The 23,651-nt window shown below is 38.2% G+C and overlaps 3 protein-coding genes across 3 annotated transcripts; 2 read left to right on the forward strand and 1 right to left on the reverse strand.

Moving 5' to 3' along the window:
• Window positions 1-4,420: 4,420 nt before the first annotated feature.
• Window positions 4,421-5,365, forward strand: LOC308418079 (olfactory receptor 51I1; the record flags this gene model as incomplete). The annotated part of the gene is made up of 1 exon (XM_080913409.1): window positions 4,421-5,365. The coding sequence occupies one exon, from the start codon at window positions 4,421-4,423 to the stop codon at window positions 5,363-5,365; it is 945 nt and encodes a 314-aa protein (XP_080769535.1).
• An 8,937-nt stretch (window positions 5,366-14,302) lies between these two features.
• LOC308418049 (olfactory receptor 51I2-like) lies at window positions 14,303-15,253 on the forward strand (the record flags this gene model as incomplete). Its single annotated transcript, XM_080913385.1, has 1 exon — window positions 14,303-15,253. One exon carries the CDS (start codon window positions 14,303-14,305, stop codon window positions 15,251-15,253), a length of 951 nt encoding a protein of 316 aa, XP_080769511.1.
• A 2,603-nt stretch (window positions 15,254-17,856) lies between these two features.
• Window positions 17,857-18,804, reverse strand: LOC308418066 (olfactory receptor 51Q1-like; the record flags this gene model as incomplete). The annotated part of the gene is made up of 1 exon (XM_080913397.1): window positions 17,857-18,804. One exon carries the CDS (start codon window positions 18,802-18,804, stop codon window positions 17,857-17,859), a length of 948 nt encoding a protein of 315 aa, XP_080769523.1.
• Window positions 18,805-23,651: the final 4,847 nt, after the last annotated feature.

The following is a 23,651-nucleotide window of genomic DNA, read 5'->3' on the forward strand; positions in this document are numbered from 1 at the left end:
GATCTAAAAATCACAAAATAATAGCATCGAAGATAGAGCTGTAGAAAAAAATTATAATAAAATGAATATGATTCAAAATGAAATTTTTAGAGAAATTGTCTAGGCAGTTCTTAAGGTAAATTAGGAAATGAAGAGCAGATGGTGATCCATCCTGGAGATTTTCAATAGTCATGTACCTTTAGTGTGCAATGATGGGAGGCAAAGTTATTAGATACCAGGAAAGGTCACTCAAGTACTGAAGTAATAAAAGTGGTGTGATCTCTGCAGGGGATATTCCCAAGTAAGCCTGGGACAGAGTGCCGGCATCTCTGAGTGCTTCCCACCAACTGAATTGATCTGAAAAGTTGCTTCCTCAGCACTCTGGAATATTCCAAATATAACAATTGAGCACTTCCTATGTGGAAAACAGACATACCAGGGTAGGAAGCAGATTCTGCTAGGGCATACAGTCCTTGCCGTGTTAGAACCGTGATATGGTTAATTCATCTTACTCTGATTGTAATGCTAGTACTATAGGATAAATGATCTCCCATGGGTTGTCACATTCACAATAAGCACTGTACAAAGTGCTAACTCACTGTAAGACCATGACAAATAATGAAGTAACTCATCAGTTTCTGAGGAACAGAAGTTTTGTTGCATATATCAATCTTCTCTTCAAAGTCAGGCACATTTCTCTAGGAGTTACTATAGCATTTATGTATTAGTGAACCTTCCTATTGTCATCAGAACCTTGCATGTCTGAGGCTGTTTGCTCATAACGCTGTCTATGTGTGTAGTTTCTATCTACCCGTGTGCCCATTCTATTAACAACTTATGAACACATCTTGTCTTTTGGATACTTTCCAAGTTGTGACATAATCACACCTCCCCTAAATGTGTAAAACACTTGTGTCATTTGTTACAATTCAATGTTTATGTGGTTCTTCGACTTTCTGCAGATACACAGAATGCAAATATTAGTAAGTAACTGAGTGTCTAAAGATGTGCTTGTGGGGTCTTAGGGTGATTATGCCTATGTGTGTGTCCTTATATCACACAAGTGTATTGATATTCCCAGTCAAGGAGGAACAGACAAACTAGTGTGTGTAGATGATGTCATTAATAAGCCTGAGGCCAAGGATGTGATCCTAGTGGGAGCAATTCTCATTTGTAACAGCTCCCTTATTCCTTGATGCAACATTGCTAGTTATGTCTCCTCCCTGTTCCTGTCCTTCATACAGGACTTTGGGGGTTTGGAGGAATTCATAAATGTATGTGTTAGAGAGATGAACTGAGGCCACTCTGCCAGCTGGACCCACAGTGATGCACATCCAGCTACCAAGGAAAGACACTCCCTCCATCCAGTGAGTGCTCCTCCTCCAAACTGACCACAGTGCTTCTTATCCAGATAGTGTCAGCACTGTCGCCTTCCTAATTTGCATGTCTCCCCTCCATAAATGGACCCAACACATCGTTTAATGCGAAGAATCATAGGAAAATGATGTCAGGTTCCTATCTGAATCAAAGCTCTAAGACCAGACTGTCATTAGACTAAGAGGCTGATATATCCAATCTATATTTCGTCTTGAGTCTTGAAGGTTTTCTAAACTTTTTGTTTGAAAAGCCTTTATTTAGAACTGTGATCCCCTGTAACCAGCTATTGTGTATGCAGCTACAAAAAATTACACACGCACACACACACACACACACACACACACACACATGCCATTCAAAAGCATGCCTTTTAATTTTTTTGTTGATTTTTGTGTTGACTATTTCATAAGAATATAATTTTTGGGAGTGTTATCATGGGTCTGTTACTGATGATGCATTTGTTATTCCATGTGTGTGTGTGTGAGAGTGTAATTATGGGTAATGGGGAATATAAAAATGACCAACAATTTGAAATATATTATGTAGTACCAATAAGCTGCCATAGGTTTTCCTAAGTTCTGTAGTACAATAGTGTCAAGTGTTGTAGGCTATATGTATTCATGTCACATTTATGGATGTGAGATGGTGATTATGAATGTGTGGACATGTGTGGGTAGAAGTATAAATGGATAGATTTTGAAGTTTTAGAGAGGCTCTGGACATAGACATGCTCAGATATGCTGTGTTCCATTATCAGACCTTTACTCATTCTTACAATGGTTGCCTTTGGGGAAGTTTGACTAACACACAAACATAGACAAAACAAAGGAAAGACTTCTGTTTGAATGGGTATTGCTTTTTGTGGGAAGTTCTCAAAGCTTCTTTCCAGATGGGAACTCTAGGAAGACTCCTTTCAGTTGGATCACCAGAGAAAAAGAAAGGGAACTAGATTTAATCTATGTTTTGCAAGAGTTCTTACTATTCCTTGGGGTTGCCATTTTTTTTTCATTTGTTCTTGACCTTTTATAGATAGTCTAAAATAAAAATAATAAAAAATCAGATTTGTGTAGACTGAATCTAAAATGATTTATTGGAGATATCATCCTTAATCATGTTTTAAAATATAAAGAGACATTTGTAGAGAATTGATGAGAAAAAATATCCCACTGGTGAAAGAACAGCTCTCATTTCTCAGCTGGAGGAGTCAGAAATCAAGACATATATTTCCAACTCACATCCCATGCACTTTTCGGATTATGACTAGTATTTTTACTTCTCCAGACTCTTGTCACCATCAAATTTTAGTGTGTTTCTTCAAGGTAATAAGAATAGAAGGAAAACACTAGAAATCACAAATGATATAAGGAACCATTTTACTTATGTTCTGAAGTAGAGGTTTAATTTTGGACTGTCCAGCATCATGGAAGTATCTTGGGATAGAGACTATAATGTTAGTCTTTTATGTTACAGCTTCCATTGTTCATGTTTCTATTACTTTTACTTTTTTATGTTCTATTTTCTTTTTGCTGGTATTATTGTGCATGCTTAAAGACAAAGAAAGAAAAAAAATCTCCATAAAAAAAGAATCCATGAAGAAGGCAATGTAGGGAAAAATTAAAGAAGCACTTCTGAAGAGAAATTAAGGGGAGTGTATTTTGCGGCTAAGGGGATCTGGGCAGAATGAGAGAAGAATTTAAATTCAGTAGGAAAAAAAGGGAAGGAAGCAGCTTTAACAAGGTGAGTAACCAACAGTATTGTGTCTGAAAGGGAATTCAATGTATGGGGAAAATGCTTCCCTTACACTTAGGAAAAAGAGATGTCATCATAGAGAAACACATGTGGATGGAGAGGCTGTGGTATCTGCAGTACAATGGAATGAGACACACCAGCAGGTTCAATTCAACGAGATGAGGGTGCTGGCATCGAAAGTCTCAGAACAGTAGTGGGAGATGACCCCTGGTGTCGGCAGAGAATAAAGAGAAAAAATTAGACTGTGTGCAGGAAACATCTACAGGCTGGGAGCTAGAGAGGAAGGTTGCCATTTTATGGATGGGGTGCTTCTGTACACAGCTATTGTATGAGGACAAAGAATCAGGAGAGGCAGGAGACAGAGGGTCCTGTACAGCAGGCTGGTGGAATTGGAGTCTGGAAGGAAGGAGAGGAGAAACATCTGAAGTAGTGTGCCTGTCTTTGGAACAGGAGGGACTCCTGCTCTGAAAACTGACATAAAAAATGGATAAAGGTGTGAATACATTTAAAAATTTTTAAAGCCATAATAATATAATACAACATTTTATTTCTCTGGTTATCTGGGCCTAGTTATAGATTTAAAAAATGCTTGTGGTTTACTATGTGGATTTCAAAAAAAAAAAAAAAAAGAAATGCTGAGATCTAGGACACTGTCTCAGTAGAAAGTGTTTCAGGGAGGATATAAAATTAACCAGGAGAAAAATGAAGCAATTCCAGAGTTTCCTAAATAGTGCACAAGCATTAGAGGGCTACATAGGAAGTAGAAAAACATGGAATTTGAGATTTGAGGGCTAGAATTTTAACTTTTTTGTGCTGACAATTTCAGAGTGACCATAGCTTTGGGAGGTTGAGGCAAAATCTGGCTAAAGGTTATTTGATCTGAAGCTTGTGGCTGCATAGAGCTTATGCTGTCAAGTGGAACATTCCCAAAGGCATGGGCATTTTCCTATTTGGTCTATCTTAATTTCTATTTCTCTCTCCAGTTCTAAGTATATGATTTCTGGAGTGTATGGGATGTTCTAATGGTAATGGGCAGAGGATTCTGTGCATGTGTCTGCATTTGATCATCAGCTCTTTAGACAGCTTCTCTCTGTCTTAGGGTATACACTGGGCCTGGCAGTACAGAAATAAATAGAAATATGTTCCATTCCCAGAGAACTAACAGTCTAGTAGACAGGGCAGAATGCAGACACACATATTAAATTCCTGACATTTTCTGTTGGAGACAGGATATCTGAAAGAAGAAAACTGAAGAACTTCTCTCATGTCCTCTCTTGGGCCTAAATCCTCGTCTGTCTTCTCCCACCTGCCTACCATGCTAGGCTTGAATGACACTCCCTTCCAGCCTGCCACACTACAGCTGACAGGCATTCCTGGGATGCACACAGGCCAAGCTTGGATTGCCCTCATTTTCTGTTTTCTCTACTTTATCTCAATTGCAGGCAACCTCAGTATCCTCACTCTGGTTATTCGGGAACCTCCTCTTCACCAACCCATGTACTATTTCCTCTCTATGCTCTCTCTCAATGATTTGGGAGTATCCCTATCTACACTTCCCACCGTGCTTGCTACCTTCTGCTTCAACTACCGCCATGTTGGCTTTGATGCCTGTCTGGTTCAGATGTTCTTCATTCACACGTTTTCCTTCATGGAATCGGGTATACTACTCGCCATGAGCTTTGATCGTTTTGTGGCTATCTGTGACCCACTACGCTATTCCACTGTGCTTACCAATAGCCGCATCTTGGCTATGGGTCTGGGTATCCTTGCCAAAAGTTTCACTACCCTCTTTCCTTTCCCCTTTCTTGTAAAAAGATTGCCCTTTTGCAAGGGCAATGTGCTACATCACTCATATTGCCTCCACCCAGATCTGATGAAAGTGGCATGTGGAGACATCCATGTTAACAATATTTATGGGCTCTTTGTGGTAGTTTTCACATATGGCGTGGACTCATTTTTCATCCTTCTGTCTTATGCATTAATCTTGAGAGCTGTGTTGGCTATTGCTTCACACGAACAGCGATTCAAGGCACTCAACACCTGCATATCACACATTTGTGCAGTACTTGCATTTTATGTGCCCATAATTGCTGTCTCCATGATTCACCGCTTCTGGAAAAGTGCTCCAGCTGTTGTTCATGTTATGATGTCCAATGTTTATCTGTTTGTACCTCCCATGCTCAACCCCATCATCTATAGTGTGAAGACCAAGGAGATCCGAAGAGGGATGTTCAAAGTCTTTCATAAACCCCAGACCTGAGGAATGTGGCAGACCCTGAGAGAGATCTGTTAGAGGTGGGACTCAGACGTCCCTGCTAAATTTATGAGCTTTGTTAAAACAAAGTAGAGGCCTCAGGCTTTCAATGTTTGTGAATTTGGAATAAATAAAAGAATAATCTAATTTATGCAATGATGTAGTTATTGGACTGACTGTGAGAGTATTCCTGCTAGTTTCTGAGAATGTTATAATAGTGACAAAACACCTTGTTAAATGAACAGATGTGCATGTCAAAAGATGTAGAAGCAGCAACTGATTCTGTGAAGAGTGTTGGTCATTTTTTTTTCAGGAATAACAAAATCCTACAGGGCAAACTGGTTTGAACACAGGGGATTCAAAAATCACCAAGAATAAGATGAACAATTTAAATACAGAATAATCTTACAGAGATTTGGTATTGATATAATTGTAGACGTAAAGGCAGGCTATATGAGGTAGCTATGGAATGCTTTCTGAAAGCTGACAGAGGTTAAGTAGAGTGTTCCCTTCAGGATGGGAAGATGAAGGGACCACTAAAGCCTTTGCCTGAGACAAAATATTTACACAAAAGTTTGGAGCCTCTACTCTCCAGTTGTGGTTTAATAAACAACATAGTCATACCTCCTGGATTTTCAGAGACCATAATCTTTGGCTCCACATTCACCTTACCAAAGGAGAACTGAATTAAGTAAGAACCTAATGAATACAGTTTAGGAAGTTTAGTAGGTATCTGAAAACTTTCCAGGCACATCGTGTGGTGTGTAAGGTAAGCGTGACAGGACAGTAGCACTAAGTGTTTGGAAAAACAGTTCTTGGAGTGTGATTCTCACACCAGTATCGTGAACCACACCTGGAAGTTTGTGGACCATGTGAACTCCAGAGACTCTTCTCTAAGTCCATAAAACTCATAAATTCTTGAGAGGAGGTACAGCAGTTTGTGTTTGAATAGGTTTCCTCACTTGCACTGATACAGTTAACTTAGAACAGCACCCTTGAGCATATAGGCAAAGACATAATGTCTTTTGTTCAATGAGGAGGCTTTCTATTGAGAAGCATGGGGAATATAGCCTAAAGAGATTACTTAGGTCTAGTGGATTTTTTTTAAGTTGGGAGGGGGGTCAGTTCATCTCAGGAGTGTGGTATTTGTGTTGAAGAGAGCAAAGATGGATTGTAATTCAGTCCTCATGAGGTGATGGAGGTTAGAAGTCATCTTAGCTTCAGATGAGAGTTTGATGAGCATCCTTCAGCCCTGAAACGCTGGACGCCTCATGACAGGTCTCTCTTTCCTCACAGGGACATGGGAAATTTTAGTTGGGGCTTTCAAATAAGTAGACAGAATTAAAGAATAAAACAAGTTAGCTTTTGCAATTAGATGAGGGCTCAGAGTACCTCCATGAGAATTCATGTGTACAAGTACCCTGACGAGGAAGTCTCCTGGAAAATCACTCACTCTACTGTAAGGTGTCCCACTTATGCATAAAAGAGTGTATTTATCTACCTCTTCATTTAAACTTTCATCGGGGAGAGACTTCAAGATTTCTTCACAAATGCTACAATTTTAATACAATATTCACTTAAATGTTTTATTGGTTTATATTTGTTTTACTGGTTGTTTGTAATATTATGTTTACTCAAATATATCAAGTGCTTCGACCATCTTCCCCATTTTTATCTACTTCCCCTCTGATAGTTCCCTCAACTTCCTTAATAGTCCTTCTACGTTAATGTCATACACATGTGAGTGTTCGAATTACATATGGGGAAACTAATAAAGTTTTCTTTCTGAATCTGTATTACTTTGCAGTGAGCACATAAAGTAGTTTATTACATTTTTATGCAGATGTATTATTTTATTTGGTTTGTGTTCACTCCCACACAACCTTACTTTGTCTCTCCTCCCTTCTATTTGTTTTCTTTCTTCCTTTAAAAAGCCTCCCTTTGCTTTCATATTATATACAAACATGTGCACAAGCATACACACATATGTGTGGGCATATATGCACACAAGTGCATGTATTCCCTTATACGCTTACACAATGCAGATATGCACACTTACACATATGTACAGATGCACTAGAGACCATATATTTGTCTTTAATTTTTCTTATCCTCTTGTCCTTCCTTTAGAATTCTTTCTCCTCTTACAGTTGCCTTTTTATTTTCACATTATCTCTACATTTCATTTCAATTCACACTTATGTCTGGATTCTTTATATGAGAAAACATATAAAGCAGAATTATTTAGGTTTACAAGATGAACTCCAGTTCATCCCATTTTCCTGAAAGTGACACAATTTCACTCTCCTCTTTGATTAAAACCCCGTCACATGAATATAACATACTTTCTTTACCTATTTATTTGTTGATGGGCATGTAGGCAAGTTGTACATTTTGGTTCATGTGCCTAGTGCTGCAATACACATTGATGTGCAAGTGTCTCCCATGTTTGTCATTTACCAGCAAAATTATGCATCAAGACTTCTAACAATGTTATGTATTGTGCTATGCTATGTATTGCACTGGTACTGTTCTATTATCACTACCTAAATTAATAAATGTTTGGGATTATTTTATGTATCTGCTCACTTGATGGAGATCACAATAGAATCTTCTGAAATGACAAAGGCCAAAGGTCATTAAGGACATGGTAGAGCAACAACACCCCTTGGATTTTGAAATCTATGCTTCTCCTTTCCAGTCTCATGTGTGGTATGAAACCCCTTTCTCCATGATTCTGTAACCTTACAATATATATATATTTTTTTTGGTCGACGTTCTCTTGAATAAGGATTCAAACTTATTATCCCAAATCACCTAATAGTGTAACCACACTGGAAGCAGATGTTATTTTCACCGGTTCTTTCAATATTACAGAGCTTCAAAAGGGGGGGCAATCCCTTTGCTATGCTCCACATTCTTCTCTGCTCTCTTATACAGTACTTGACAGATGGAGGAGGTGGCCTTCCTTTTATTCTTTCCTTAACAAGGCTTCATTCCATCAGAAACCAAAATGAAGAAGTGGTAATACGAAATATTTAATGAGAAGAACAGAAACTGTGGGGGAAAACATACTAGAGGTTGGGAAACAGGGACCTGCCTCATGATTTATGGTAAAGGTATTCTGCACACTACATTCAACTCAAATCAAACAAGTCTTTTACTTTTCTCACTTGAGTATCCATCTGTCTCTTGAAGATAATTACTTATTCTATAAAAAACAAGTTCTAAGAAGAAAATTAATTTATTATTATCATGATATAATAAGAATATATGAATAAGATTCAATCAATATCTCTGTAAGTTTGAATCTCATGTTTCTTCATGGTCCTGAAGTGATGCTGAACTTGGGGAAGTTGATGGAGGGTTCAATAGGAGATGGAAATATTGAATAGAGAATTGAATTGGGAAAAAAAGGGGATACATGGATGAATGTAGACAAGATCATATTCTCTATTACTTAAGTCCTGAAGTTGGCCTTGGACTCTAAGTTCTGTCCCCTCATAAGCTTTATGTTTTGCCTGGAAACTGAAACTGTTTAAAGCTCAGAAATCAAAGATAATACCTCTGGATTTCAGGCCCAGTTTTTATTTTGAGCTGGGTTTTGTGCAGGAAGTGGGGTTTATACATAGTGAGCTCAGAAGCTTTATTTCCCTTCATCTTCATCATATAGAAGGAGCTGAAAGGAGCTCTAGATCTCTGGGGACACAAGGTAATACGTCTCCAAGGAAAATGGTTTGTAAAATTTCTTGATTACTATCCCCAAGGTGAGCTCTCACCCTCTCCACTTTTCAGCACAACCTCAATATCACACTGGGACAAAACAGAACCCAGAAGTTCCAGGTCTATGGGAAGCTCTTGCTTTATATATAAAGTCAATTTTTGCTATTCAGCTAGTTGTTGCCTGCAGCCACTGTGGAGTCGCTGTGAACTTTGGCCATCTGTAAATCCAAGGACTCTTTCATATAGCCCTCTCAGGTGATGTTGAACCCATTCGTTTTGGTATATGTACAAGAAGTATGTTTTTATTCATCATTCTATTGGCTTTTCAGGTTCTATGATTGCAGTCTTGTATTGTTAAATTTCTGTTAGTATCTGTGTGTATATGAATAGATGCCACAATTTATTCATTTCATGACAGAGAGTTCTTAAGACAACAAACAAGTCAACAAATCTCATTGTTATATAAAGTTTCTTTAGAAAGAGTAGTACGGATTCAAATACCCTATAGTGTTCCAGGTACTTTCAGTTGGGATTGTCAAATGTGGTCATAGTAATACAGATAGTGTAATGATGGTGGTGGTGATGATGATGATGGTGATGATGATGATGATGACAACAACAAGATGGGTCTGTTATGTCACACACTGATCCCCAGTCTTAAAATTCTGTCACAGAATGCGTGAGACATTTTTTGCCTGCAACCTAAGGCCTGAGGTCTGGCAGTCACCTGGAAAGAACCTTAATTCCAGTTCAGCAGGTGCTACCAGCACTCTTCCTCACTCCCAGCCTTAGGCAGTGCAGCTTTAACTCTAGGAAAAACATTCCTTACACAGCTTCCAACTGCCTTCCTGTTACCCCATCTTTTAGTCTCCTCCCCTCATCCTTGCCCCTACTCATCTTCGCTAAGGTCCCCTTTGTTCTCCAAAGCTCTTCTTATGACATTTGTTGGTTTGAAGACTGTCTAGAACATGGAACCCAGAACTTCTAGTCTCAAATGAACTTCCCATCAGAACTTCTGTCCATCTACTTATGCTTTTAGTTTTCAAAAAGCACACGTTGGAGTCACAGCCACCAGAAATGCTGTGCAAGTCTTTGGTTAGGCATGACCTCAAAAGAACTGAATCCAACAGAAGAACAAACACAGTGTGTTTCAGCTTTATTAGTAGGGGTGGGTTATGGGCTCTATCTGTTTTGTTTTGTTTGAAACAGGGTATATCTATACAGTTGTCCCTGGAACTGGCTATGTAAACCAGGCTAGCCCTTATCTCAGAGATATGCTTGTTTTTGACCCCCAAATGCGGGGATTAAAGGCATGCACCACCATAACTGGCCATGAAGTCATTTCTTTTCATTAAATTTCACTAGTTTTCCAAACACTCTCATTGAGGACACATCACAGGTTTTAACATTTCGTCAGATACCGTAGCACTATATAATACAAAAAATTAAAACAAAACAAAAACAAAAGCAAAGCAAAAGCAAAAGAAGACCACTTGTTGTAATTTACCCACCTCCTGAGTATAAACTCTGTAGCCAGCAAAAAATTGTCTCTCAGTTCCTAATGTTACCATGGCAAGTTTTCCTAAAGAAATCTGGAAGCCAATAATGGGAAATAATAAGATCCTCCAAACAAGAAACCTAATAATGTTTTGAAATCATTTCCTTTTGTGAAAATTGACAGTATTAGAATATTTTTGGAGTGAAATAAAAAAATTAATAGTAGAATGCCACATTTTTTGCAATTTTATTTTAAAAAACAAAGATAAATGTACAGATTTTAAGCATTTATGCATAAAAGTATGCAAATACATTTTTGTCAGTACTTGATTTTTTTTTTAAAGGTTTGATAGTGTGCATTAAAATCTTACTAGTTACAATGAGCATAAAGTACCTGTAAAACAAGATGTAACCTGGAAGTAGTCAAAGTTTTCTTGGTGTGTAAAGATTAAGCATAATGATATTTCATTTTTTTATCTTTTCTTGAACTTCATAGAGTCTGTGAGTTGTTTCTGGGGTGTTCAGAGCTTTCTGGGGTTAGTATCCAATTATCAGTGACTGCATATTATGTCTGTTCTTTTGTAACTGGGTTATGTCACTCCAGATGATATTCTCTAGATGCATCCATTTTCTTAAGAATTTCATAAAGTCATTGCTTCTGATAGCTGAGTAGTACTTCATTGTGTAAATATACCACAATTTTTGTATCCATTCATCTACTTAAGGGCATCTGGGTTCTTTCCAGCTTCTGGCTATTATAAATAGGGCTGCTATTAACATTGTGGTGCATGTGTGTTTGCTGTATGTTGGAGCTTCTCTGGGGTATATGCCCAGAAGTGGAATAACTGGGTCTTCAGGTAGTACTATGTCTAATTTTCGGAATTGCCAGACTGACTTTCAGAATGGTTGTACCAGTTTACAACACACCAACAGTGGATAAGTGCTCCTCTTTCTCCACATTCTCTCCAGCATCTGATGTCATCTGAATTTTTTATCTTAGCCATTCTGGCTAGTGTGAGGTGGAATCTCAGGGTTGTTTTGATTTGAATTTCCCTGATAGAATGCCACATTTTTAAACTGTAGACTGTCCTAAAACTGATGCAGGAATCTATAATGTATTAAGATGATGACTTTGAAAGATATTCATTGCATGGACAATATGTCAACCTGAGAATTTAGGCTTTAAATACAAGAGAATGCACACTATCAAGAATTTCAGGCATATTGCTCAGTAGAAACATTATATATTATAAACAGTAATTGTCACAGTATGTTGTGAATGCTGTAGTGTTTTTCTGAAGCAAGAATGTCACTCTTAAATAGCATATTAAAAGTCTATAAAATATTATAAAATTTAGGATTGAGAAACGTTTTATTTATGCTTACACAGTGTTATGAAAAGCTGTCACAATGTATATCACATTATTGTTTTGTGTTTAATTTATCAACCAGTGGCAATCTTGACAAGAAAACCTGGGTGTAAAAGCCAGATACTTGGAGAAGTAGACAAAGTAGTTTAGTATGAACAATATGCAATATGGGTAAGGAATTATAAAGCACCATGTTGAAAATTTTAGTTGTTGCTTATATATTCAATTATTTATTCATCCAATATTTTTTCACAAATTTACTACGTATTTAAACTTAGGCAATTATTAGGATTTATTGGAGAAAAGTCAGCATTCTTTCTTTTTTTCTGGTGGAGTTTTAGTCTACTAGGAGATATAGATGTTAAACAAATACACAAGAGAAAATACACTTACAGATTAAGATTAACATTTTCATGGTTATTTCTCTGCAAAACAATAAGATAGATGTGGTTAGTGTTTTTAGAGAGCAGTAAACATTCAATTATTGAGCAGAATTAAATGAACCATGGATAACAGTTTAGTAGCAAGGTGTCAGAGGGAGATTATGAATAAAACATATCATCTGAACTATAGTATATTGCAAGTTAAGTATATAGAAAGCAACACATTATAAAGACAAGAAAAATGTAAAGGAAGATTATCTATTTTATTTTCTTGCACTGAGAATTTATTTTTTCCATTATTGACTTCAGGCTACCATTAGACAAACTGGTCTAATTGGACACCAAGGATGTATAAAACTAATGCCTTATCCAGGCTACATTTGTGGGTGAAATCCCGAGCATCATGAGCATATTAAAGGGTCAGGCAGATGCTGAAGGGTGAGTCCAGCAGACATTGAACAATAAGAAAATGTAGTGTTGCAACCCAGAATGAAAGCTTACTGGAATATAAGGGAAGAGGGTGATTTGAGGATTGCTTGCAAGTATCATTGTAATGGAAGGGACTGCCATTGCACAGTGTAAGAATGAGGCAAGTTCGCAAGCTACAGTTACCCTAGGAAATAAAGGTAATTGTATTCTGTACTTAATTAACGTGGCATTGGATACTACTCGAATCACTGGGATTCTTAAGTATTAATATATAATAGAGGTTGAGGATGTAATGTGTAAAGTAGAAACAAGAGGACTTGTGAATAAAAGACATTAAAAAGCTTATCGGTCAGGAGAGCTGTTTGTCTTTTAGAAAAACAAAAGGTGAGTTGGGTGGGCGTCACCAGAGCTCTGCAGAAAGACTGCAGACAAAGGGAAAGCAGGCTTTCTGGTCAGTCTCTCTGTTGCCTCTTTTTTTTCTGCATAGTCATTGCTCTTCCCACTCCCTTGGCTGGTTATATGTGGCTGTTCATCTGTCCATGTAACCGTTCTCTAGATGTGCAGAGAATTTTATATCCACTATGGGTAATCACAAAGGCTTCACACAGAAGCTGTGATGTAACATTTTTGTGAATGACTAAATAAATTTTTGGATTTTACTCAGCCTGCATATCAATTATTTCTGTGTCATTTCATCTGCTACTCTCCTTTCTTTTATTACAAATTTGACTTACTATGCTATATTATATATATATATATATATATACTATGCTTCATTAAGTTATATTATATCAAGGCACATCAAATAATTTTAAGCATGAATAAAAGCACTGATTAGTCCCTTAATGGCCAATTGAGCTATTTATCTGCATCTTTACTGGGTCGAATTCTTATTTCAGAGCGCTCCATCATCAATAGGTCTGCTGAACTATTTTTCCATTCAGAGGTGGATTGTTTATTTTCATTCTCATCAAGAGTGTTAATATCTGGCCTCCTAAAGTCAGAATCTCAATTTAATAAATGTATTTCTTCTTGCCTGGAATAGTGAGAATCCATGGGTGGGGTTACTTAGCTAGGTGTTCTGGTCTCCTGTGGTTCACAGTCACAGTTACAGATTGACAGTAATAGAGTGACAATTCAACACTACAATTCAATGCTGTGATGAGTAACCCAGAGCAAAGTGGCATTTAGTTTTAGCTCCTTAGAAAACCAAAAACACGAGCTCTGATTATCAATATTCTCTACCTTCTACACATTTACATGTGAGAATAATATACCTTAATTCTGTAAGGGAGCAAATAGCAACCTCTCATAACATTGAGCAATCGGAAATGCCTCTTTTATGTGCAACAGGTGAACATTGGGGACTCCGGAGACCGGGGAGAAAGATGAGAACACCTGCTATTTTATTTCACCCACCAGCTTTCTCACCTCATTTCTTCAATTTTTACAGCCAATGCTCCTAAGTGTGACTGGACAGGTTTGAGTTAACTTCCATTTGTTTCAAATGCAGGTGAAAACTTACCTCTACTGTTGGTGTCATGGGTGCAGAGAACAATGAAAGTCTTGACCTCCTATCAGTCTTCCTGACTGGCATTCCAGGACTTGAGGCCCAACATGGCTGGCTTTCCATTCCCTTTTTCATCATGTACGTGGTTGCCATTGTGGGTAACAGCCTAATCATGGCAGCAGTGCAGGAAGACTCAGCTCTCCATGAGCCAATGTACTTGTTCCTCTCCATGCTGGCCATCACTGAGGTGGGAGTCTCTGTGTCCACACTGCCCACAGTTATGGGCATTCTTTGGTTTGATGCCTACAGAATTTATTTTGATGGCTGTTTGGCACAGATGTTCTTCATTCACACATTCTCTGGTATGGAGTCAGGAGTCCTGTTGGCCATGAGTTATGACCGCTTTGTAGCCATCTATAATCCTCTGCGGTATTCAGCTATTCTAACTCTGCCTCGGATCATATCCATAGGTCTGGGTATTACACTAAAGAGCGCTGCACTCATGGCCCCACTTCCAATTCTTTTAAAACAACTACCATATTGTCACATAAATATTCTCTCTCATTCCTATTGCCTCCACTCAGACTTAATCCAACTGCCTTGTGCAGATACGAGGCTGAACAGCATCCTGGGGTTGGCCATTGTCCTGGCTACTTTTGGGCTGGACTCACTGCTCATTGTGGTCTCTTATGGGCTCATTCTTTACACGGTGATGGGTATTGCATCTGGCGAGGGTCGGAAGAAGGCACTTAACACATGTGTGTCACACATCTGTGCAGTGCTTATATATTACGTGCCTATGATTGGTGTGTCTGTGATGCATCGTGTTGCCAAGCACGCATCACCGGTGGTCCACACACTCATGTCGAGCATCTATCTGTTTGTGCCACCAGTGCTCAATCCCATCATATACAGTGTGAAGACCCGACCAATTCAACAAGGAATTGCCAGCTTGTTCTCCTGCAAGAAGGGATTGATCTGAGTCGGACACTCAGAGAGCAGGGATTATTCTTGAGTCTAGAAACTCTAGTTGCAATTTTCCCACAAATAGTTTTCTGTTGGATGTTTCAATAAAGCAAAGAGGAATTTAAAGCATCACTACAAGCTTGATTCTAAATGGTAAGTGTCATACTCACATCTTACATTTTACTGTCATACATGTACATACATGTCCAGCTTTCCTTCTTTAATTAGATATACTAATTGAACACAAGGAATTGTAAATCCATCCTTTATTTCACCCCAACTCTTACAAATAGCCACTTAACATTAGTTTTGAGATCTACTAATATGTAAATTAAAATAAATAAAAAATTTATTTTTTATGAAATTTCTAGGAATGAAGTGTCCCCCTAAGGATAGTGATCCTGCAAATGTCCCTTTGAATTTGTATACTTTTCAGTTTGCCTCCAGATATTTATGGTTTAAATATTTTCTTCATTATGAAAGAGCCCTGTTACACTCTGAAAGGCTGTCTATGTTTAAACAATCAATTGTATGATAAGCTATCTATGAAGACACATGGCTATATAGGAAACTGGTTCTTCATTCAACCCCCCCCCCCCATGCAACAGTTTGTATGTCTAGGTTTGATGTGTTTCTAAAGATGCTGAGATGTACAGGGACTAAATAATTTCAACTGAGGCATAAAATAAAATATGATCAGCCTGAGCTGCCCAGGCCTCATGTGTGCATTTGTCTTCCCCGTCTTCCTTCTCTTCCCTCAGCTTCTATCAGCATCAGCATGCTATGAAGTATGTTCTGTTCTCTTCCCTGACCCCCTTCTTTCAGCTCCACCATCACAGGTCCAATTGTTTCTTCTTCCTTCTGCCTGTGGTTTAATAGAAAGCATCATAAAATGGGGACAACCATACTTTTTTCTCCTAAACTGCAACTCAACTCCCTTTGTCGAGCTGACGTCTAGTATAAGGTTCTTAGCCTCTCTCACCTCAAGGGCTCCAATTATAAATAGTATTTTCTATTTTGTAGTATTCCTCCCTATTCGCCTGGTTCACTAGCCACCTATACACAGTAATGTTTTAAAGTGCCTAGTTTGTTTGAAACATGAATTATAAAAATTTTGGTTATGTATTCTCTAAAACAACAGAAATCTTCACATCTTCAGTATTTTATGTTGATAGCTAATATTTTCTGAGAAATGTAGGTGGTGAGAGCTCAATGTCAGAATTTTTGTAGCAGGTTTACAACAGTTCACCGTACACTTCATGCATCCCAATTTATAATGATTTAATAATTGATGGCAGTGATTGAGAATATATTCTTTGCAGATATTCACATCAACACATTTGTTGCTGTTAACTAATTTTAAAATTTTTGCCTCCAAAACTTTTGACTGCAAAATGTATATTTGTGCTTAAAATTATTTTAATGTCTACTAAATTATAAACATATGTGACAAAACATATGTGCATATTTAAATGCGTGTTCTCAAAATCACTATCCTGTGCTATTTTTAAAGAGCTCCATGAATTTTAAAGAGAGCAAGTCAGGTATATAGGAGGGTTTGAAGGAATGAAAGAGAAGGGGGGATGATATAACAATAATATCAAAAACAAAAAGAAATGGTATTCAAAATAGAAAAATGCATTGAGTATATAATTTATTTAAACAATAGAGGCTTTTCAAATGTATACACATTACATAAAAAAATCCAGGTAGGATCTGATCTGTTAATGAGATAAATAGGCTTTGATCCCAGATAAGTATTTGTTAATACATGAGACTTAGGTTGTTCTGCATTTTACTTTCTCTGTTTCCAGTAAGCATTAATACTAGAAAGTATAAGAACAGAAGCAAGAAAGTGACATCAGTGTTCTGTTACTGCCCAGAGACATTGCTGAGTGGATGCTTCTGGAAGAAAATCACACAGGGCATGTGGACTCAGTATGCAATAGTTAATCTATTCCTCACACTTTCATTTCCCAAACTCTCATATTGTCAAACTTATTCAACTTCAGCTCTTGATACAAAGAGTTAATTTATCTTTCCATGTGACACAAATATATGTACTTTATTCATTCTTTAATTGGTTTCCTATTCCATGGAGTTATTTCACATTATTATGGGTATTAATTATATAAAGTCTTTTTAATTTAATTTAATTCTAGCATTTAGTATTGAAAGAGACATGCTAAGGCTGTAGCTCAAGTGAACATATTTATACATTATAATAATTTTGAGTTTCAGAACCAAAATCATGTACTTTACCATGTGTTCAAAACACTGTGAAGAAAAAAAAAGAAATAAGTTTATATTTTGATTTTTTTATCTTAAAGCGAAGCAAACATAAGCCAAAAAAAAAATACCTCTTCTGGTCCTCCAATACTTTTCTATCTTAATTATTTCCCCATGCCCTCAATAAACTCTATTGTATACTAAAAAGAAAAAAAAAAAGCTTTTCTAATTTCCAGTCAAGCAACAATGTCTCTTGTATTAGCTCAGAGTATCTATAAAGCAAATGTTCCAGTTCACATCCATGCTATAGACAATTTGATAGCAGTAATGTTTATGCTCGGCTCCATGTTACATATATTAAGTTACCCTTTTCTATATAAATTGCACTCTTCAGTGCACCTTTCTCTGCAAGAGAAGGCGAGTGATTCCTTGGCTTATTTGCTTGGTCTTTGCACTGTAAATGATGGGGTTCATCACAGGAGGTGCCAGCAGGTAGACATTGGCCATGATAACATGGACCAGTGGAGAGGCATGCTTGGCAAAGCGGTGAGTCATAGACACACCAACCATGGGTACATAGAGAACCAGAACAGCCAGCATATGGGACAAACAGTTGTTGAAAGCCCGGAGTCTTTCAGTCCAAGTGGCTGTGTTCAGGATACTTCTCAGGATAAGTACATAGGAGATTACAATGAGCAGAGGGTCTAACACAATAGTGAGCAGGACCAGAGCAAAGCCATACCATCTGTTGACCCTGATGTCAGCACAGACCAGGTGAATCATATCCTGGTGGAGGCAGTAGGAGTGAGACAGAAGGTGGGAGTGGCAGAAGGGCAGACGCTTGAGCAGGAAAAGTAAGGGAAGAACAGCTAAGACACAGCGGCAAATGATGGCCAACCCTATTTTACCAATGACCTCACTGGTGAGTATTGAGGCATAGTGGAGGGGGCGGCAGATGGCTACATAACGGTCAAAGGACATGGCTAATAGAACAGAGGATTCCATGAATGAAAACCCATGGAGGAAAAATAACTGTGCAAAGCAGGCCTCAAAGCTGATTTCCCGGATGTTGAACCAGAGCAGCTGCATGACAGTTGGGAGCGTGGTGAGAGTGAGACCCAGGTCAGTGAGGGCCAGCATGGAGAGGAAGAGGTACATGGGCTGGTGGAGAGATGGCTCTGTGCGGATGACGGTGAGGATGGTGGTGTTGCCCATGACGGAGATGCTGTAGATGCAGAAGAAGGGGATGGAGATCCAGAGATGGATATTCTCAAATCCAGGGATGCCCGTGAGGATGAAGTAGAAAGGATCCTGAGTGGTGTTAGTTACTTCTGACATATTTGATGTATGCAGCTTACAGAATCTGTAATCGACATTAGAAACAGCATCAGTATGATGTCATTGTTCATGCAATCAATACAATCAAGAAGTATGTGTTACACATTGTCCCTGAGAAATGCAATACTGAATTATTCAGCAGCCAGACACTGAACACTGAGTATTCTTTGTCTATAGTTTTGTAGTGGAAACAACCTTATGTCTTTCAACTTGTATTTCTTCAGTTGTGTTTTAAATGAAGTTAAATATTTCCTCTGGGAGAATGTACTCCGATGACTGTTGTATCTGTGCCCACGTACCTAGACATAGACTTTTACTACCTGAAATTCATTGTATTACAACTTTAAAGAAATAAACAGAATTGTTGTTGTATTCATTCTATCTGACCAATTTCACAGAAACATGATTTGTTCAGTGCTCTGTGATATTTACGCAGATGAAATAATGTTTAAATTGAGAAGTACAAAGATTACTTTCAGGTATCTTGCTTTAGCATTTGAATGGATTATAATGATAATTATTTTTTATGGGGCATAAGAGTAGAAAAGCCCTCTGGAGCCAACATTACAGGTTTGTTTGGTACAACAAGAGTTTAATATTCATAGAAAGAGTCCACAAGTAGTGGTTAATGGATGAATGTCTAATATGACAGGAAGAAGTCATGGCAACTTACATTCTTTTGCAAGTAGCTGAGAAGCTAGCAGGTGTATTAAAAAGTAGGGCAGAAGTTCAGTTAAAAGAGAAAGAAGGAAGAATAGAAAGAAAGAACATTTAGATAGGTTAAAATCAATATGTTGTGTCCTTGGATTTGATTTGCAAAAATTTAATAGACTATTTTTGCATCAATATTCATAAAAAAATATGTCTGCAGCTCTCTCTCTATTTTTTGTAGGGGGGTAGTCTTTGTGTGGTTTAGGTAATTGTGGTGTCATAGAATAAATTATGTTTCTATTTTGTGGAATAGTTTGAGGAAGATTGGTATTATGTCTTCTTTGATGTTCTGGTAGCAATCTGCACTACAGCCATTTGGCACTGTGCTTTTTTTGGTTGGGAAGTTTTTCATAGCTTCTATTTCCTTAGGTGACATGGGCCTGTTTAGATAGTTAAGCTGCTCTTGATTTAACTTTTGTATGTAGTATCTGTCTAGAAAATCATTTATTTCATCTAGATTTTCCAGTTTTGTTGACTATAGACTTTTGTAGTATAATCTGATGACATTATGAATTTTCTCGGTTTTTTTTTTTTATGGCTCCCTTTCATTTCTGATTTTGTTTATTTGGCTATTGGCTCAGTGCCCTCTGGTTAGTCTGGGTAAGAGTTTATCTATCTTTTTGATTCTCTCAAAAAAGCCAGGTTTGATTTTGTTGATTCTTTGTATAGTTCTGTTTGTTTCTATTTGGTTGATTTTGTCCCTGAGTGTGACTATTTCCTGCCATTTCCTCTTCTTCCCTACTTTTGCTTCCTTTTCTTTAGAGCTGTCTGATGTGCTGTTAACTTGCAGGTTTAGGATCTCTCCAATTCCTTTACCAGGACACTTACTTCTATGTATTTTCTTCTAAGCACTGCTTTCATTATGTCACATAAGTTTGGATATGCTATCTCCTCAGTTTCACAACAGAGGGTTCTCAAATGTCTGAGAAGCACTTTAAGAAATATTCAAAGTCCTTAGTCATCAGAGAAATGCAAATCAAAATGGCCCTGAGATTCCAGCTTACAACAATCAGAGTGGCTAAGTAGAAAACCTCAGGTGACAACACATGTTGGCAAGGATGTAGAGAAAGAGGAACAATCTTCCATTGCTGGTGCAATCACTCGGGAAATCAATCTGGAGGTTTCTCCTAAAATTAGAAATAAATGTTACCTAATGACTCAGCTATAGCAATCTTGGACATATATGCATAAGTTGTCCTACCATGCCACAAGGGAACATGTTTCACTATGTTCATACAGGCCTTATTTGTGATAGCCAGAAGCTAGAAATCACCCAAATGCCGCACAACAGAAGAAAGGATACAGAAAATGTTCATTTACCCAATGACATACTACTCAGCTATTAAGAACGAGGACATCATGAGTTTTGAGGACAAATCGATGGAACTAGAAAGTATCATCCTGAAAGAGGTAGCTCAAACCCAAAAGGACATGTATAGTATGTACTCACTAAATAGTGGATATTAGCCCAAAAGTACAGAATACCCAGGATACAATCCATAGAACTCAAGAAGGTTAATAAGCGAAAGGGCCCAAATGAGGATGCTTCACTTGTGAGGAAGAAGAAAGCAATCATGGGGGGCAGAGAGAGGGAGGAATCTGGGTGGGAGAGGGGAAAGGAAGGGGGAATATGATCAGGTATTGTAAAAAAGAAACAGGACTGAAAACCTGAGGGCCAGAAGGATAAAATGAAAAGAACAACCTCTGGATGTAGGAGGCAGGGACCCCCCTACCATGTGCTAGATATCTGAGAGGTAGAGACCCTCATGATTCAAAAGGAAAGGCCTTATATGAAATGCCCTGCCTTAGGGAGAGGGCACATTAGAGTCTACCTCCAGAGCACAGCACATCAAGTGAGGAATGGGTTGCCATCCCACAGTAGAAAACACAGCCCCAGAATTGTTCCTGTCTGAAAGAACTGTGAGAACAAAAGTGAAGAGAAGCCTGAGGAAAAGGAGGTCTGGTGACAGGCACAAACTGAGCTCTAGCTCAGTGAGAGGCACCAAGGCCTGATAATATTACTGAGGCTATGGTGTGCTTACAAACAGGAGCCTATCATGACTGCCTTCTGAAAGACCCAACAAGCAGCTGTAAGAGTCCGATGTAGATATTTACAACCAACAAATGACCAGAAGCTGGTGACCCTTATGGTTGAATTTTAAAAAAAGGTGGAAGGAGTGGAGGAGGAGGGCAATCCTATCTGAAGACCATCAGTCTCAAATGACCAGGACCCCTGGGCTTTCTCAGACACTGACTGTGAGGCAGCATACACCAATGGTATGAAGCCCCAATACATACACACCAGAGAACTTCCTATCTAACCCCAGCAGAGGACCGCACAGTCTGGGCTCAGTCAGAAAAGTTGTATGTAACCAATGAAAGACTTTGGGCCGCAGAATATGGGGCTACAAGTATAGAGTTCTGGACTTACTCAGAAAAATATCTGCAGCTTTTAGCCATAAAACAGAGAACACATGTACATCTTCTGATGTTCAAACACTGTCATTTAGTATGCCAAAGCCTTGTCTTCACAAACATTACATTCTGGGATGAAAAAGTCCCACATTATGTGAGAAAGACCTAAAGGAAATTGATTTAGGTTTTAAAAGTCAGAGAAATCTCTATTTACATAAAAACCAACAAACTAACAACAACAACAACAACAACAACAAAAGGGCTCAGACCTGAGGATCAGCAGAAGCATTCCAGGTTAAGCAGAGATGTTAGGTGTATCCTGCCAGGTGTCTACCTTGCTGCCTGTGGAATGCAGGTAGCTAAGGACAGCTATGTCCGTGAATAAGTTGATAAATCGGCTTAACACAGTACAATTTTTGTAATTTTCTTTGTAAATTAATTTTGCAGTTTTTAACCATGAACTCTGTAGATAATGACATTGTATGCAGTGTCAACGGGATGAACATGCCTGACATGAAAAACAGTCATTGTCACAGTCCATGTGTGACATTGCATTCTGAGAAAAAGAAAACTGTGGCTACACTGGGATACATTGGGATTTAAAATCATAGTCTTTAAAACCTCTTATGAACATATCAAATATAACAATGAAGAAGCACAGCTCTCATTTCCCTCCTGCACATAGGATCCTGGTACTCATCACTCCCTGCTGCAGTTGAACTCAGCAGGTATGAGATTTGGGAGAGGTCTGCACAGTGGGCTGTGCTGCAGCTTAAGGTGGAGAGAGTCAGGAGCAATCAATGGCCTCTGAGCAATGATCATACACACACCAGACCTGGAGTGTGTGAAAACCTGGTGGTGTTAAAATAGACACTTCAACAATTAGTTCCTTAATGGGCCGAGGATGAGTCTCCTGGACTGAAAAGCTCTTCCTATTAACTTGGATTACTGAATTTTGGATTTCTTTTCTAGTACACTTGCAGTTTTTTTTTGTATCTCTGGTCTCCCATCTCTGCAGTCATTGAGGGGCACATGTTCTTGAAACAAATCATAACACAGTTGCTCTCCTTAGTTTAGGAAGTGTTTCAAAAGTTGGGTGGTGATAAAAGAAATCAATTAACTATGAAGAGAAAAAAGCAGTATAGAATAGAATAATAATTCAGAACATATCAACAGAAGGACAAGAATGTGATACACTGAGTCCCACAGTCTTGGAACTGTGCAGGATGGAAGGTGGCTCCTATGTAAATTACATCTACATATGTGCATATATATTTTTTTACTGTCAAAATAGCCATGTTACTATCTACATCAGACCATAAGTATGAATATTTTCATAAGCTTTTAGCAACAACTAAGTGTTAGTGTTTCCTGCCTACAATCTTTTTAAAACGTATTCTCTGTGGGCACATTTTCCCAATGTAGGGAAATACCAAGGCAATGGAATGAAGAGGGGGATCAGAAAGGAGTGAACTTCATGCAGGCAAATACAGGGTGAGGGGGATGGGAGCGGGGCGGGTTAAAGGGATAACACCTCAAATATAAATACAGAGTATCTAAGGAAAAAGAATAAAAGAAATTCTCAATGAAAAAATATTCTCTGGGAGATTGGCTTATCCCCAGTTATCTAATTACACTGTTATTTCCTGTTACTGTCTGGCTGGTGCTATCACTGCATTGATGTGGGAAACAAGAAGACAGAGAGTTTCCAGTAATAGATC

Source organism: Micromys minutus (assembly GCF_963924665.1).
Source record: "Micromys minutus genome assembly, chromosome: 2".
NCBI lineage: Eukaryota > Metazoa > Chordata > Mammalia > Rodentia > Muridae > Micromys > Micromys minutus.